The 17,925-nt window shown below is 35.7% G+C and overlaps 1 protein-coding gene across 1 annotated transcript; it reads left to right on the forward strand.

The window, feature by feature from the left end:
- Positions 1 to 4,734: 4,734 nt before the first annotated feature.
- On the forward strand, positions 4,735 to 5,367 carry LOC121441327 (claudin-34-like). The gene has a single exon (XM_041642457.1). The coding sequence runs from the start codon at positions 4,735 to 4,737 to the stop codon at positions 5,365 to 5,367; it is 633 nt and encodes a 210-aa protein (XP_041498391.1).
- Positions 5,368 to 17,925: the final 12,558 nt, after the last annotated feature.

Consider the following 17,925-nt stretch of genomic DNA (forward strand, 5'->3'; position numbering starts at 1 on the left):
CCAGGCATATCATTGGTTGTTCCCTACCCCTAGATTTTTGTGAACAATTCTTGGGAGTTAACTAAGAGATTTCCTGGTATGTTGATGCCACTTCTAGCACAGCATCTACATATAGCAATAACTTTACAAAATGTCACTACCTCCATTGACAGGATTTGAAATAGTGCCTCATAGAGAAAGAAAAAAATTATAGACAGGGATAAACCAGTCATGTAGGTCTTGACTATGAGCAGGGAGACACACTGGCAAACACATCCCACTTCTCAAATGCTGGGTAAGAAACATAACAAAGGGAACTGAAAATCTATTGTGGTGAGTTAAATTGCTTTTGCACTCATACACTAATGACTGAAACTTGGGAGATGATCTCAGTGGGAGATAACATTTGATGATGTAATAAATGTCTCAGAACTGTGAACAGGCCAGTCACCACTCAACTGATTGTGAAGTCAGCAACCAGCCTTGAAGAGCACATGAGGGGAACCAGCATGTTTTCCTTAGTTTAAGTGATTCTGCCACGTAACTGGCCACCAATTCAGTTAAAAATACTGTAACAGGTAAGTATACTTATACAGGTAAGAATAAGCTGCATTCACATTTGTTGTATATGTAATTTATGTTTCTAAGTATCCATATCAGAATTTATGACTGACTTTGGGAAAGTAGGTTCACCACTACATGTCTATTGACAGTAAAATGGTAGTTACATGTTCTCCAAGATCCATGACAACACTAGTTCTCTGTATTTTCCCAGGTTTCCTGTACCAGGCATGGCTTGCCTCTCATAAGTGGGTCTTAAATACAACTAGAGTTTGGCATGCCATCACTGGATCTCTAGGGCTATCTTTCCATGGTGATCATTGTTGTGGTTCATAGGCATCATACCTGAATAGGTCTATTGGTTGTTTTCCTACCTTGAAAACCTTCCTGGTACCATAAAGTTAGACCAGAGTGAGGCTGCACTCAGGTCAGTTCCACCTCAGAGGTTTCTGAGCTGAGTCTGAAGTTTATGGAGTCTTTATCAGTAGGGACTTACTTTTTACCTCTAAGGTCAGCCAAAGAGAATAGCAATATTCTGAATTGGTATTCTCTTTGATAGCCCTTACCAACAATTCAAAAGAAGGCTTCTAATGCCTTCAGATGTAGATTGTGTTAGCTGATATTTGGCTCTTGGAGGAAGCAATATAAGTCCAGATGAGATATTTTCTTTTTTACAGCATATTTATACAGAAGTCATATGCTTTATAGGTCATTTATTTTTTAAGGAAATAATAGTATGGTTCATCATTATTTTTCAGAAATTCTTACTGTTGTTTTACCATCTACTATCCTTCTGTATTTATTATTTCCTTCATCCCTCCATAAATCCCCATTTTCTCTATTTCCCACATAAGATTTCTTATCACCTGCTTCTCCTCTGCATTGGTCCTCCGCCACATATAATGACAAATGGGGCATTTTATTTTCTGTGGTTAGGGAGTTGATCTAGAATATATACTCACATCTGATGTTTTATACCTAGGAGCTTCCAATGAGTGAAAAAAAAATGTGATATTTTTCTTTCTTGTCCTGGGTGAGCTCACTCAGTATTGTTCCTTTTTCCATCCACTTGCCCAAAAATGTTTATTATTTCACTTTTTCTTTACATTTGAATAGTATTCTATAGGGCATATGCACTGTATTTTCGTTATCTATTCTTTGTTTGATGGATATTAAGGTTGTTTCCCTGTTTTAGCTATAGTGAATAGAGCAACAGTGAACATGGTTGAGCAAATATATTTGGAGTAGGATGTCTTTTTCTTTGGACATATTTCAAGGAGTGGTATACCTGGGTAATATGGTAGATCTATTTTTGTTTCCTGTGAATTCTCTGCATTGATTTTGATAGTTGCTTTCCAGGTTTGCAATCCCCCAAAAATGTGAATGAGAACTCTTTCCCCCACACCCACTTCAGCATTAGTTGTCACTTGTTTTGTTAATCATTGCCGTCATACGGGATGATAAGGAAATCTCAAGTTTTGATTTTCACTTCTTCAATTGCTAGGAATGATGAACAACTTTGGAAATACTATTTGGTATTGGTCACATTTTCTTCTTTCGAGAACTTTATGTTTAAGTCCCTGGCTCATTATCTATTTTTTTCTCCCATGAAGGTTTAAATACACTTTCTTTGTTATATATTTATATATACTTAGTGTTTTAACTATAATATGCTGTGGGATTTTCATTCCCATTCTGGTCTATTTGGTGTTCTGTGTGCTTCTGTATTTGAATGGGTGTGCTTTACCTTAGTTTGGGGACATTATCTTTTAAGATCTTGAAGAGTGCCTGATCTGTGCTATCGATTTGGCAATCTTCTCCCTCATCTATGCTTATAATTTGAAGGTTTGGGTTTTTTTATGATGTCCCACATTTCTTATATGTTCCTTTTCTGTGTTTTTGTAAAATTTTTATATTCTTGCTTGTTTGATATTGATCCTCTTCTTTATCTCTGTATTCTGATGTTCTTTCTTCTGCTGCAGTCATTCTACTTACGAGGCTTTCCCCTGAGTTTTCTACTTTAATTACTGGATTTTTCTTTTATTTTGAGTTCTCCTCAATATTTGTATCTCCTGGTTGAATTCTGTTCTCAGGTCCAAGGCTGTCTTTGTCATTTTCAACAATCTTATGCTTGTGTGTTCTTTGGCATCACTCAAGCATTTGTTCTCCTTCAGTTCTGTCTCTTTAATTTTAATGACTGTTTCTTTTTGTCTTTTTATATTCCTGGGATTCTTTACTGAAGTCTATGACTGTCATTTTAAATTATATGTCCTTGTCCTGGGTTCATCTACATAGTTCTCATTAACAAACTCTTGTCCAGGTCTGGTAGGTTTTGGAGAGAAAGCACTGACTTGATTTTTCATATTGATTTTATTTTCCAGTGAGATCTAGGCATATGGCCTTATTCTGTTAGTTTTTTGTCATATATGCACAGACTAGATTGGATCAAAAAAGAAAAAGTATGGGCATGTTGGGCATATTGTACAAAAAGGTTGAAAATGGCTAGAGAGGAATGAAGTCTACTGGTAAAAGTGAACTGAGATGAGTGAACAGTGAACATACGATGTCCCTCATGGTCCAGGACTTGAGGGGGGGGCATTGATTTGACTAGATGAAAATGTTTTATGTGGTATAGGAGATGCCTTCTGGATGGGAGGCAAGCAGTGTTGTTCCTAGCAGAAGCCTAGTGGTTGTTTGACATGCAAACATTGGTGGTTACACTAAGCTTGGCCATAGGTATGGGTCTTGAGGATAGATTTGCTAGTTGGGAAGTCTATGTGTCAGGGGAAGGTCAAAGACACTTACTGGGTTAGACCCTGAAAAATGTTAAGTGAGATCTGGATGGATAAAGAGGTTAGATGCTATGTCCCAGAAGTATCCCCTTTTTGTCTTCTTTCGTTTATTTTATTTTGAAATCTATCTTGTCTGAAATTAGGGTAGAGAAAACTGTTTACTATTCCTATTTGCTTAGGATACTTTTCATTCTTTCAATCTAAGGTCACTCCTGACTTTGAAGACAAGATGAGTTCATAGTAAAACATAAAAGATAGCTCTTGTTTCTTTATCCAACTTGAGTCTTTTGATTGTGAAGTAGACATAACTTGTTCTTAAAGTTATTATTAAAAGGTGTTATTAGTTGCAGTCATTTTTATAGTTTTGATATTTGTTTTCTTAGTTGCAGATTATATTACAGTTATTATAACTATATTTTTTTCTACAGTAAATTTTCTATACTTCATCCTGCCTTAGATTTAATAAATTCTAAAATACATACTAGCCACTCTATTACACAAGCTCAATTATTTTGAGGATAAAACCAAGGACAATGTGAATATATATTTACATAAGTTCCACATATGTTTGTGTATATATATATATATATATATATATATAATACACGACATTTTTCATACATGATGCACATGACACCATTGATTTTAAGTCAATCTTGGTATTAATCCAAATATAGGAACTCAATGATTGATCAGTAAAACCATGGTTCATCCATTCAAAGAGAAACTTGTCATTATAAAAGTTGATAAACTTCTAACACTTGATGAACCTGGCATTAGTTAGTGTGGTAGCTACTGCCTCTAATGCCAGCAGTTGAAAAGGAGAGGAAGCAGGATTGCTTCTAACTGAAGGCCACAATGGGGACATAGTTCTAGGCCACCCTGGGATACAGAGTAATACAGTGTCACACAAATGAATATTAAATGATCTGAGTAAAAAATAAATAAATTAAATTAAAAAAATCTTTTATGTATAGCCACACTTCTATCTTTACGGTTGGCATATAACTCCATGGTATGGATATTTCATAAATTATCCTAATGTTGTGCTTGAAGTAGATTTCTATTTTTGTTGTGAAATTTCATATTATCACGATTATTTGGAAGACAAAATATGGGGAACCAAAATTCATTGTGATTCCTTAAAGAGTGGAAAAAGAAAAATCTTAATTTTCTGTGGATTATCAGTGTGCTACTACATGTTCCCACTGAGCAATTCTGTTTGAGTTTGATCAGAACACACTCCCTGCAGGAGCTTTCCTGGTCAAAAGTCCATCTGCTCATCATAAACTATCTCCCTGGTACTGCTACCACAGGGGTTAATCTCCCAGTCCTGAAGAATCCATCCTCATGATGTCCTGTGTTTCTTTGCAGTTGCCTGGTGTTCATTGTCACCGTTGTGATGGCCAGCAGGACTGCCAGCAGGCAGCTAGGAGGCTTTGCTCTGGCCACCCTAGCATGGATCCTGTGCAGTGTCTCCATGGGCCTCCCTCAGTGGAGAGTGTGGTGTTTTCAGGAGCCCATGGATTCCAAGCCCAAAATGACGTTAGTGGGGATGTGGAAAACCTGCATTTACCACCAGGAAGGCAATTCCAACATCTCCAAAGTGTGTTACAAATATAACTACCAGGACAGCTTCATCCCTTTGGATATTCGAGTGGCTCAACACCTGCTACTGATCTCCAGCTTTCTCGGCATGATTGCCACAGTCACTGTCATTGTGGCTCTTTGGAAATTGTACTCAGGGAGACTCCGGAAGAAAGACACCTACAATCCATTCATCCTGCCAGGGATTCTGAACGTCATTGCTAGCAGTTTTGTCTTTCTGTCCACCTTGTTCAACTATTTATCCATCATTCGCAACGTTGGGATTGACTTCCCCCCATCTTTCCACACTCCTTCTTTCCCAGATACCCAGAAGGTTGGCACTTCACTGGCAATGGCAACCCTTTCTGCCTTTCTATTTCTAGTGGGTGGCATAATTTCTCTTTCTTTTACTCTTCCGCGGCATTCCGGAAAATATTCTGTCATTTAAATATAAACTTCCAACTTACATATGCTTGAAAATCCAAAATTACAAGAAGTAATCACCAGTATTTTTCAGATACCTCCCTAAAATTTCCAGATTTGAACAATGCCCAATAAAGAGAAGTGGGCTTCCAGTTACATTTCTTGTCTTAGTTGCTTCAGTTTTTCATCGAGAGGTTTATGGATTTTCATTAAATAAATTCTTGCCCACTTAGTCTTATGAGTTCTGGATTTGAATAACTCTTGCTAATAGTAAATTATCAAGAAACACAGTAGATATGGAAATGACTATCAGAATACAATGACCCCTTACATCACCCTCTAAATTTATAACAATTAAAGCAGAATGATTTCCCACGTTGTAAAAATTGCAGCTATCCTCCAGATGATATTTCCCAAAGTATGTTACAGATTGCTATAAGGAATCTTCCCAATGTGTTTGTCAAAATACTTGTGAAGATTTCCCCATATTTCCTTCCTCCCTCTTTTACTCCTTTTGATTTTTCTTTTACAACAGTTTTAAATTTGAGGAATCTCATCCCAACTTTTATTCTCCTTGTACTCCATCTTTATTACATACAAAACATTTTAATACTATCCTATACTTAATTAGCTTAACAAGTATTCCCTGTTATAGCTCCTTATAGGTTTTTATGTCTTTACTTATGAGACATTTACTAGGGAAATGTAAAAGAAAATATTCACCAGAGAAATTATCAACTAAAGCAATAAAATAATTCTAACTAGGTATAACTTGGATGTAATGGACTAACTTGAGGAATTCGCTAAGGAAAGCACCAATCTAAATTCTTAAAAGAAGTGTCATTTTGCCTGAAAGTTTGTGATCTAGTTTATAGTGGCAAGGGAGTCATGTGCCAGGATCTTGAGATTGTTAATTACCTTGTAATCATAGATAGAAACCAGAGAGAGGCAAATGCTGCATTTGATTGGCTTTCTCCTTTTCATACAGTCCATGGCCCAAGCCCATGGAATGATGCTACTCACCTTTAGGACAGGTCTTCCCACATCAATCTGCCTATTTAAAATAACCCCATGCAGGATTTCCCAGAGGCTAATGAAATAGAGGTAATATCTCACAAGTGTGTCTACAAACATTATATGTTATTCTAGATTCTGTGAAATTAACAAAGAGTATACACTATAACACCCTATTAATGTCAATATGATAGTGAATAAATCACTCTGACTTAAATGACAAGCCCCTAGAAATTTAGAGGAGATGTGGTTTAACAATGGGAACAGTTGCACAGTAAATTGAGAATTAAGGATATACAATGGTTATCAAAAATGATAACTGAAAATTCTATACTCTCCCCTTCCTTTTTTAGAACAAAAGGCCAAAAAATATTCCTAGTAAGGGGACTGCTTTGGGAAAAGGGAAATAGAATTTTATGAACCATTATTTCAAAATATGTACTTGGAGACCTACATGCTTATTAGGCCATCTGAAATGAGCAATGACTCTTGATAGACAATATCACATCCAGGAAACCTAAAATGAAATTCTTAATCTATTGTAGGATATCAGACACCTCAAACAAGTGGTACATTCATTCCATATCTCAGTAAGGTTATCTATTATAGAAATAAAATGCTATGGCCAAAGGAATTTAGGGCATAGGAAAGCGTTTATTTTTTTCTTTTAGATACAAGAAAATCAGGGCATAAACCCGGAGGCAGCAGCTGATGCTGATGCAGGGTGCATGTTTTTTTTGAGAACATCCTCTGTGACTGGATTCTGCATATTTATTTGGTTGTGGTTTTCTGTAGTGGTCTCTGTCTAGTGCAGAAAGAAATTTCCTCCAAGAGAGATGAAATCTACAGTTACAGCATAAATGTTTATAGATTATTGTTAGGGATTATGCTGGTTTAATAAATTAGTGACCATAGTTTCTCTACCAATGACCATAATTTCTTTTTTTTTTTTTTTTGGTTTTTTGAGACAGGGTTTCTCTGTAGCTTTGGTGCCTGTCCTGGAACTAGCTCTTGTAGACCAGGCTGGCCTCGAACTCACAGAGATCCGCCTGCCTCTGCCTCCCGAGTGCTAGGATTAAAGGCGTGCGCCACCACCGCCCGGCTCAATGACCATAATTTCAATAGCACTATTTATGTTTCCAATACTAAGCATGACATCCATCTGTTGAGGTCTTTACTATAATTAGAGAGCCATTGATTACTGTCAAGGTATGTGTGCCATTTGTGCTGGTCATTAATGTGGCTAATAAATATCATAGCTGGGTAAGACTATTGCTTGGCTCTCTGTTGTGAAATTGCATGTTAACTTCTGGTATCATGAAAGCTAGACCTCAGGGATGGGTGGTCAGGTCAGTTTCACATCAAGGTCTTCTTGGTCCTGTTTCTGAAGAACATTGTGTTTTAAATAATGGGAGCTTACCTTACACCTTTAAGGGTGGGTAACCAAATGCAGTGGCCGTAGCTATAAGTTTGAAGAGTCTTTTATATCCCTGGCCAACAATTCAAAAGAGGGCTTCTCATGCATGATATTAAAGTGTTGGAGGAGGGAGGCCGCTTGTTGGTATTTGGCCACCCAGCTAGCTTAGACCCAACGTAATCACACAGAAACACTATTAATTAAATTACTGCTTGGCCCATTAGCTCTAGCTTTTTTTGCTAACTCTTACTTATTAATTAAACCCATTTTTATTAATCAGTGTATTGCCATGTGGCAATGACTTACTGGCAAAGTTTCAACATGTCTGGCTCTGGTGGTGGCTCCATGGCTTCCCTCTGACTCTACCCTTTTTTCTCCCAGCATTTAGTCCAGTCCTACATGCCTAGCTCTGTTCTGCCCCACCCTGTTCTGCTACAGGCTCAAAGCCATTCTTTATTCATTAATGGTAATCGCAGCATACAGAGGGATATCCCACATCACCTCCCCTTTTCTGTTTAAATATGAAGGAAGTCTTTAACTTTAACATAGTAAAATTACATATAACAAACAGGTATCGACCAAGAATTATAGTTACAATATATATCTATTTTATCTTTTGTCAAAACTAAAGAAAACTATAACTTCAACTATAAGTTATTTAACATCATCAAAAACTCCAGGAGGATACAATATTACTTAAGTAAACAGAAAGCACATGTAAGCACCTTTTAAAACTCTAAAATTGACAGAAACATCTCACTACCTGGACAGTCACCCAAAGTATTTGTACCATTGGGGCATCCATTCTTATGCTATAGGCCCATAGTACCTAGGAGATTTATTTATGAAGCAGGAAATTTTAAAGACACTTCCACCTATTTTGGCAGTTTGTTAGTCACATTTTGTGTATCTTGTAGAATGTCTCACAGCCTCCTTTATGAATCAGAAACCCTGAAAATTTGTCTCATTTTTAGACAAGTTTAGCACTCATTTTTCTGTGGGTCCTGCATGTCCAGTTTACATAGCATGGCATCAATAAGTCCAGGCAAGAGTAGTTTTTTGCCCAAATGTTTAACCAAGGAGCCACTTTAAGGCCTATCATTCTCTTGAAGTAGCTTGGTGCTCTAGGAGCAGATGTGTTTCTCTGTCATGAAAAGTGTTATTTTTTTTTAACATTTTGAATGCCATATTTTGAAAGTCTCTGAAAGCTTTGAAGAATACCTATCTAACTGAAATGTATTTCTATACATCTAGAAAATTTAACTAACATGACTACAAGATTGATTATTATAGATGATTATCTATTAACTTTACTTTTAATTATACATTCCATTTTTAAATGAACTACACAATCACAATACTTTAATCAAGAGCAGAAATATACATATGACAAGATTGACCTTAAATTACATTAATAAACCAATATCCATACCAATGCAAATTATTTATATCTATATCATAATCCTTTTAAATGCAAACAAACAAACAAACATTTATAGATAATATTTGAGAATATGGGTATAGTTTTTCCCATACTGCTTTTTGCAGATTGTTGTATGTAGTAATTTTTGGGAGTGTGTACAGCGACCTTCAGGGGGTCTTGTTCCATCAAACCACACAAGTCTGGAAGCAACCCACAGGTTCTCATCTTCCATGAAAACAAAAGAAGAACCTCTTTTGCAAAGCAACGTATCCTTAGACCCAAAGTCATGATACCTTTAGAATATATATACTGGTTTATCTTATTAGTCCCTACAATGAAATGTCTCTCTGTACTTAGATTATTTACAGTACAAAAATTAAAGAAAACACAATAATATACATAATCTAGACTCTGTGAACATTTTATTTTTATGTGACTTGTTTTTACTGTATTAATTTTTAAAAGCTTGATATTTATTATTTTTACTCTTTTATGACTGTCTGTATTTTGTATCTTTACTTTACCTTTTTTAAGCCATTAACTGTCTTTTATGACTTTTCATACTCTTTTGTTTCAAGCCTATGTACATTTATCTGAAATTGACTCATTTTGAGGTTTTTTTAAAAAAAAAATCTGGATTTGTCTTCATTGTATATCTGTAGTTTTTTACTGTCCAGGAGTGCTAAGTGCTTTTTAAAACTTAGAATGTGCCATTACTAGAGTATAAATAGTACATTCTGCTTGCCCAACCAGTCTAAAACTTATGCTGTGCCATTACTATGGTATATAGGGTACTTCCTGCTTGCCTGCCCAGTCCAGCATTGTGCAGCTGCTTGTGCCTCTGAGAGCCATGCACACAGCCCCATTCTCAGGCACACAGCCAGTCCACGTTGCCATTAAGCAAGTTACAGCAGTCTGTTCGCAAACCCCACTCAAATGTTCTGTAGCCAGACCTCCTGGCTGAAAGAGTCAGAGTTCACACTGGCAAAACAGCCCAGAAAGCTGGCATTTCCAAACAATGTATTTTTCTTTTCCTACCACTGAATCAGGAAAACCTTTATTAAAAGAGCTGGTGCATGCCACCAGCAAACAGCAAGAAGCTGTGTTAAACTCTGTATTTTTGTGTCTAGAATTCCTTTTCAAATTGTCTTAGGTTTTAAGTGGATTTTAGTTGACAAAGTTTAATTATAAGTATATATGTATATTTATATTCCAAATTACATGCATTATAGGTTTGATTTCTATACAAATTTTTAAAAGTATGATTCTTTGTGGCTTTTGCCTTCACGCATATTATAATTTTACCTCCCTTCCTCCTTCTCTAGTGTTTATCGCCTCTACTTCCCCTAAGGTGTATCCGATTTTTATCATTACCCTGATCAGATCAATTGCATCCTGCTCCTTCCCTTTTATATACTTGCACATTCTTGTGTAGTTACTTCCCTATTATTGTGTAAGGAGTCACCCTTTTTCTATTTTTCTTTATCATATCACTTATATCCTGCAAATCACAATTACCCCATCTTCTTTATTTTCAATGTGATCACTCCTGAAGTGCCCTTTTTCCCATATTCCTGAACATTTTTGCTTGTATATAATGTTATTTTTGTATTTAAGTCTGTCTTTGCAATTTTTGACAACTCTAAACGTGAGGAATACAGCCAACTTGATCATGGCGCTGATGTGTGTAAGTATTTTGTTTGTAAGTGCTGACTTGAATTTTTTTTTGAGTATGTGTTCATGAGGAATATTGGCCTGTAGTTTTAGTTTCATTGTTGTTATATCTTTACCTGGTTTGAGTATTAAACTTATACTTCACAGAAGGAGTTTCAGAGTGTTCTTTCTAAGTAAAGATTCTTAATCCAGTTTATCACACAGAGGGCCCTGATAGATTCTTTGTTCCTTTCTATAACAGTCATACCACAACTGTTTTCATTTCTTTGATATTATTTTCTTTATTGTATTGTTTTAGTTCTTTAATTCTCAATATATTTTGATTATAATCATCCTTACGAAAAACTACTCTCAACTGCCCCCACCACTGGCAGACAAAATTTGAGTTTTCATCATTTTGTTCCCCTTGAGTTCAGATTCTGTTTCCAAGTTGCTCTCACAAGTATGGTCTTCCTAATATGGTGTCATGTCATTAAAGAAATATGACTATACCTCTCTCAACATCTATAAAATTCTAATAGCTGCTTATTTAAAAGCAGGATTTCTGCCCACTTCCTCTTCTTCATGCTGAGATTTTTTTGAGATTTTGTCTTGGCTTGAACTTGTTCAAGTCTTTTGCATCTTGCCACAATCACTGTTAGCTTTTATGTGCAACTATCCTGTTGTGTCTGTAAACATTATTTTATTGAAGATATCCACCACTCTTGAATTTTTTTCATCTCCTCTTCTATGACAGTCCCTGAACATTGGTGTGTGTGTGTGTGTGTGTGTGTGTGTGTGTGTGAGAGAGAGAGAGAGAGAGAGAGAGGAAAAGAGACAGAGAAAGAGATTGTGTGTGTGTGTGTGTGAGAGAGAGAGAGAGAGAGAGAGAGAGAGAGAGAGAGAGAAAAAGAGAGAAAGAGTGAGAGTTAAGTTATACATAATATTTAGTTACGAACATTTCATGGTTTCTTATTTTTGGCACATTTACCATTCAAAAATCTAATGTTATTTTCCAGCAACTGCAAGAAGATTCTCTGATAAGGGTTGAAAGTGCATTGATCTGTGGGTATAATATGTGATTAGGAAAAATTTTAAAAGAATGTCAATGTAGCAAAATAATACCATTAACTTCACCTCTAGGGCCTGGGGATTTGTTTCAATAGAGGATTTTGGCAGCATTAACAGCACCAGGAATGGTTTTCATCTCTGGACTAGGCCTTAGATCTGGTCAGAAATGATTGGTTACTCCCATAACAGTCATGCAACTATCATACCAGTGTATATATCTTGTTGGGCAAATTATTATAGTAGCTTACAGAATTTACAACTGTGTAAATTTGATGCTTATCATTTTACTCTAGTAACATGGATATCATCCTCTAGCAAATAAAATCTCTGTAATAAGGATGACACTTCCTGGTGACTACCAGCTTTATTTCGAGGACTCCAGTATGTATTATCTTCAGCAATACAGTCTTGCCATCAAGTTCTGGAATGTAATCAAAAAAATAGCCTGTAACACCAGTGCCAGATTGGGGGGTGGATGGGGTGACTGATAGGCAGGCAGGCAGGGGAATATGTCTTGGTGACACACCTGGAGTTCTGGGGCAGATTCCATATGGTGTCACTGCCAGGTAGGATAGTAGACTGAGTGATATGCATATCTTATCTTCCAAGTTCCAACAACAACTTATTGAGTCCTGAGTATTCAACTGCTTTTTAGCTCAAATATCCCAAATTATCTATAATCCTCCAAGAAAATAGATCGAACTCATAAACGCCCATATTGCTAGGTCCATCACAGAAACATTCTCACTCTTGCTACCAGTTTCCTTTGTTTTGATGTAATAAAACACTCTTACCAAAAGCTTGGTAATAAAAGAGTTTATTTGACTTAAACGTTCAGGTCCTAGTCCCTCACTGAGAGAAGTCAGGGCAAAAACTCAAAGTAAGAGTCATAGAAAAACTTTGCTTGTTTTGTCCCTTTCTGGCTTACTAACTATCTCATCCTTAGCTAGTTTTCTAATACAGCCCAGAACAACCTGCTATGTAAGATGTTACCCACAGTAGGCTAGAACATCAATTCATATTATGTTTGAGAGAGAATTAATAAAATATTAATCTTATATCAATTAACATTCGAGAGTGTTCCTCACAAATATGATCACAAACAAACCTGATAAAGACATTTGCTCAATTGAGACTTTTTTCAGTGATCAGGCTGTGACAGTTTGGCAGTTAATGCAAAGGAGCAAGCACTAATTTAGGTAAACACTGTTAAATATACTTTATTAATATTTTCTTGTGACAGCTTTTTAGGTTTTGTGGCCACCTTCAGTGGTTAGAGAGAAGCTTACCATACTATGACTGAAAAGGCCACTGAAGTGTCAAAGGCCCCCTAAAGGAAACTCACCCATGAACTGGCCTCCTATATTCATTGCACTAAGAAAATGGATCATCTGCCTTAACAACTTTTTATTGCTTTGATAAAGATCATGTCAAAAGAAACTTAAAGAAGAAAATCTTTATTTGGGTTTTCAGTTCTAGCCTGATTAGAGTCCACCCTGATGTGTAAGTGGCAGCATACCAGCATGCATAGTGATTTGCGTAATAACCTAAAAAAGACATATCCTGAACTGTAAATGCAAAAAAGGGAGCAGAGAGCAGATCAGAGAGAGAGAGAGAGAGAATTAAAAATGACATCTTTCTTAGTAAGATAAAGCCCATTTCCAATGACATCCCTTTTCAGCAAGGCAATGCATCCTTTACCTACTCAAACATTACAAACAACTATAGACTAAATATTAAAATATTTATACGTATGGGAAACACTAATTCAACCTGCCACACCATACTTTATGAGACTAGTAACTCAGTCTATGTCTAAGAACCCAGGCATAAAATATTTTCATTTGGTTTTGACCATACAGTTTTCATAGAAAATTGAGAGAACTATCTGAACTAGTAAACAAATTCTAGCAAAACTTCTATGAATCCTCAACAAAATGGATATTTTTATTCATTGCCTTCATGAGAAACAAAGTAGATTTTTAAAAGTCTAGGTCACGTTCAGCCTCTATGTATTATTATTTAGAAGGACATTATTCACAATAGATCTGATCTTAGACATGAAGATCATTAGACTTCTTAATACATAATAAACCTAGATCACATCCATCTCCTCCCTACAGGAATATGGAAATAACATCTTACCCAGACTAAAGTATGAAGCAACACATATCATAGACCCTAAGGATTGGGTTGTTCTAAAAGCCTGAAAGGAATATCCATTAAACTAGTTGAGAATCAGATAAAGATGTACCTTATCAGATTTATGGAGCAAACTCATGGATGTCAAAGTACTGGGAGGCAGCATTAGGGCTCATATTAAAACCAGAAATTTCAAACCAGGAGATACAACCTGAAAATTGTAAACAGAGACTATTCATTTATTTCCAATCCTTCTCTCTGAAATATGTCTCTGTACATTTAGAAAACCTAACTAACATGACTACAAGTTTAACTATTATATAGGACTATCTAGTAATCTGTAAGTTTTAATTATACATTACATTTTTCAATGAGCTGCACAAACACACACACACACATATATATATATATATATATATATATATATATATATATATATATATATATACATATATATATATATACACAGTGTAACAAAATTGACCTTAAGTCTGTATCAATACACTAAGATCTGTATCAATGTAAAGTATTCATCTTTGTATCTTATTCCCCTTAAATGAAAACAGACATTTATAAACAATTATTTTGGAAAATTGAACATAGTTTTCTTAACACTGCTTCCTATTGTTTGTTAGGTGAAGTATTTTTAGGGTACCTGGAGATGTTTTGGGGGATCTTGTTCCATCAAATCACATTAGTCTGGAAGAAAGCCACAGGTTCCTATCATCTGTGGTAACAAAAGCAGAACCTCTTTTCCAAAGTAACATAGCCTTAGACTCAAATTTAGAAATCAAGATACCCTTAAAATATATATGTTGGTTTAGTTGAGCAGCCCCCAGGAACAAATATCTTTCTGCAGTTAACTCATTAAACATTCAAAAATGCAAAGAGAACAAAATAATATTTATAATCCAGACTCTCTGTGTATGTTCCACTTTTACATGGCTCATATTACATTTATTTTATTGTTTTTATTTCTTTAATCTATGTCTGTCTATACTCTTTTATATTACTTTTAGTGTCTTTTTAAAGACTTTGTTTTATTTTTTAAAAAAACATTTACTTCTTTTTACTACAGCCTATATTATTTTTCCTCTCCCTCACAAGCCCACATACATTTTTAAACACACTGTGACACGTTCAGAGTTTTTTTGTCTGAATTTGCTTTGATTGTGTATCTGTAATCATTTTCTGACCAGGAAAATCCTTTATTAATGATAAAGAGTAATGGCTAGGACCAACTCTGCAGCTTTGCCTATTGGCTCCATCCCATCCAACATGGCAGAGGTATGTTCGTGACCTCTGCCAGCCATGCCCACCACCCCAACTCCAGGGACACAGCAGGTCTATGTTGCCATTAAGCAATTAGAAGTACACTGCTCACAAATCACATTTAAGTATAAGACCTCTAAAATTATCTAGAGTTGTTCATCCTGCCAGCACAAACCAGGAAGAAATCTTTCAAAGAAGCCATGCAGTTTTGCTGCTAATTCTGTTGTGGGACAATGATCTTGTACCCTGTAAAGATTTATCAGTTGTATTTAAATAAAATGCTAAATGGCCAGTTGCCAGGCAGGAAGTATAGGTGGGGCAATGAGAATAGGAAAATTCTAGGAAGAGGAAAGATTCAGTCTGTAGTCATCACCCAGACACAGAGGAAGCAAGATGAGAATGCCTCCTCACTGATGAAGGTACCAAGCCATGTGGCTAGCAGAGGCAAGAATTATGGCTTAATATAATATGTAAGAATTAGTTAATAAGAAAGCCTGAGCTACTAGGCCAACCAGTTTACACTTAATGTTGGCCTCTGTGTTTTTCTTTGGGACTCAACAGCTGTGGGATCATGCAGGATAGAAATTTCAGTCAACATAATTCTGAGTCAGGAAGTCTGCTCTTAAAGGAATTGCGCCTTTGCTCACTGTCAGCAAACAGAGCCTATCTGAAAAAAAAATGCAGCTTCTAAGAAATTGCTTAGCTCCCATTTATTTGGGTCTAGAATTCATCTTTTTTAAAGCGGTTTTAGGTCTTATGTGACTCCACGTCCAGACAGTGGGTGCCATTACTAAAGAGAGACTGTGCTTGCATTTAAGACCTAAAAAAATGGTTCTAAGAACCACCACATGCAGGCAAATGCTGTACAAACATTTGATGTCCTTTATACTAAGTTTGAATGATAGAAGCTAATGGAAAAAACCACCTCACTTATCCAGGAAGACAACTAAATTATTAGCTTGTGACAGTGTGCTGTATGTCTCATTTCCTGATCTGCTTTCCATAGATGCAGCCTTCAATATTTTCATTTAGAGCTATGATTCAGTTTCAAATGTTGGGGTAAATGATAGTCATGCTAACATCTATTGAAGACCAAACACAAGTTAGAGTTTTGAGATAGCATGATCTCATTTGCATGAGCTGAATGCATTTCAAATTGTACTACTTTTATACATCTGTAGGTTACATGTGTTTCAGCAATGCATTAAATGATTATGATGGAGATCAGCTTTAAACTAAATATAAGATCTTTAGAGGATGTTTCATAAGCCCAGGATCTCAGGATATTCTCACTCATTTTAAATATGTTTTTTTTTATTTGTGGAGAGCTGAGAATGTTTTTCAAATAGTGAATCATATCATTTCCCATAACCTTGGACTCATAGTGGTCTTCATAGACATATGAAGTCTATCCTCTTGAGTATGGGTATTAGAGATATTTTCCAATAGTCATAGCTTTAGTGTATTTTAAAAGGCTATCTAAGATAGACATACACATTTTTATCAAAGCAAAAGAAAAATATACATTATTTCATGTGGCTTTTGTCACAGTTTTTCCAATAAACTTTCCTTGCTAATCAAGATACTAATGTGTGTCAGCAGGAAGGAAGAGATCACTCAAAAACAATAACCTTTTGACTATTTTACATGATAACTCTCCCTTTCAAAGTGCATGAAAAAATGACAGAAATGCTGAGTTATTCCTCATTTTCTGTATCAGTGATTTTCAACCAGAGAATTTAAGACAACATGGGCCCTTAGAGAATATGTGATGTGATGATTAATGTTAGATGTCAGTTTGATCAAATTTATAATCACCTTAAAGATGGATCTTTGATTGTATGTGTAGGAAATTATCTTATTATATCAATTGAAATTGTAAGACTTATTGTCTTAGTTAGGCTTTTATTGCTATGATAAAATTTTATGAACAAAAGCAGGTTAGGGAGGAAAGATTTTATATTTTAGATTTATATACAGTTCATCATCCAGGAAAATCGGCTGGTAATCAAGCAGGTCAGAAACTCAGAGTTAAAAAATGATACTGAGACAATGGAGAAATTCTGATTACTCTTTGCTCCTTGGAGTTTCTTAGCATAATGTTTTTTCAAGGTAGGCAGCCTCAAAGGGTTTGCAACTACAATAATTTGGGCCCTCTTATATTAAAATTGATTAAAATACAACACTGACTTGAACATAGACAAATTATATGGAGGATTTTTCTCAACTGAAGTTCCCTTTAACTTATGTCAAGTTGACAGAAAACTATCCATCACAGCCATACAATATGGATGGCATCATTTTATAGGCAGGGAATACTGAACAATATAAAACTGAGAGAGCAAAATAGGAAGTATAATGCATATATTCATTGCTCTCTTCTTTTTCATGATTCTCAATAAACTATATGTCGTTAATAGTAGAAATGGTTTTTGTTACCCTATTGAGAAAATGTTATAAACATCATTGGGGTGGGAGCTGAATAAACTCTTGAGCATAGTGCAATGCACAAGATGGTGTCTGTAAGCAAGGAGTGTTTACCCCAAATATTGATAGTGCTGAAATTGAGAAGTTTGCTGTAGATATGCACC

The sequence above is a fragment of the Microtus oregoni genome, unplaced genomic scaffold (genome assembly GCF_018167655.1).
Source record: "Microtus oregoni isolate MIOR12 unplaced genomic scaffold, Mior012 000074F_ref0000038, whole genome shotgun sequence".
Classification (NCBI taxonomy): Eukaryota; Metazoa; Chordata; class Mammalia; order Rodentia; family Cricetidae; genus Microtus; species Microtus oregoni.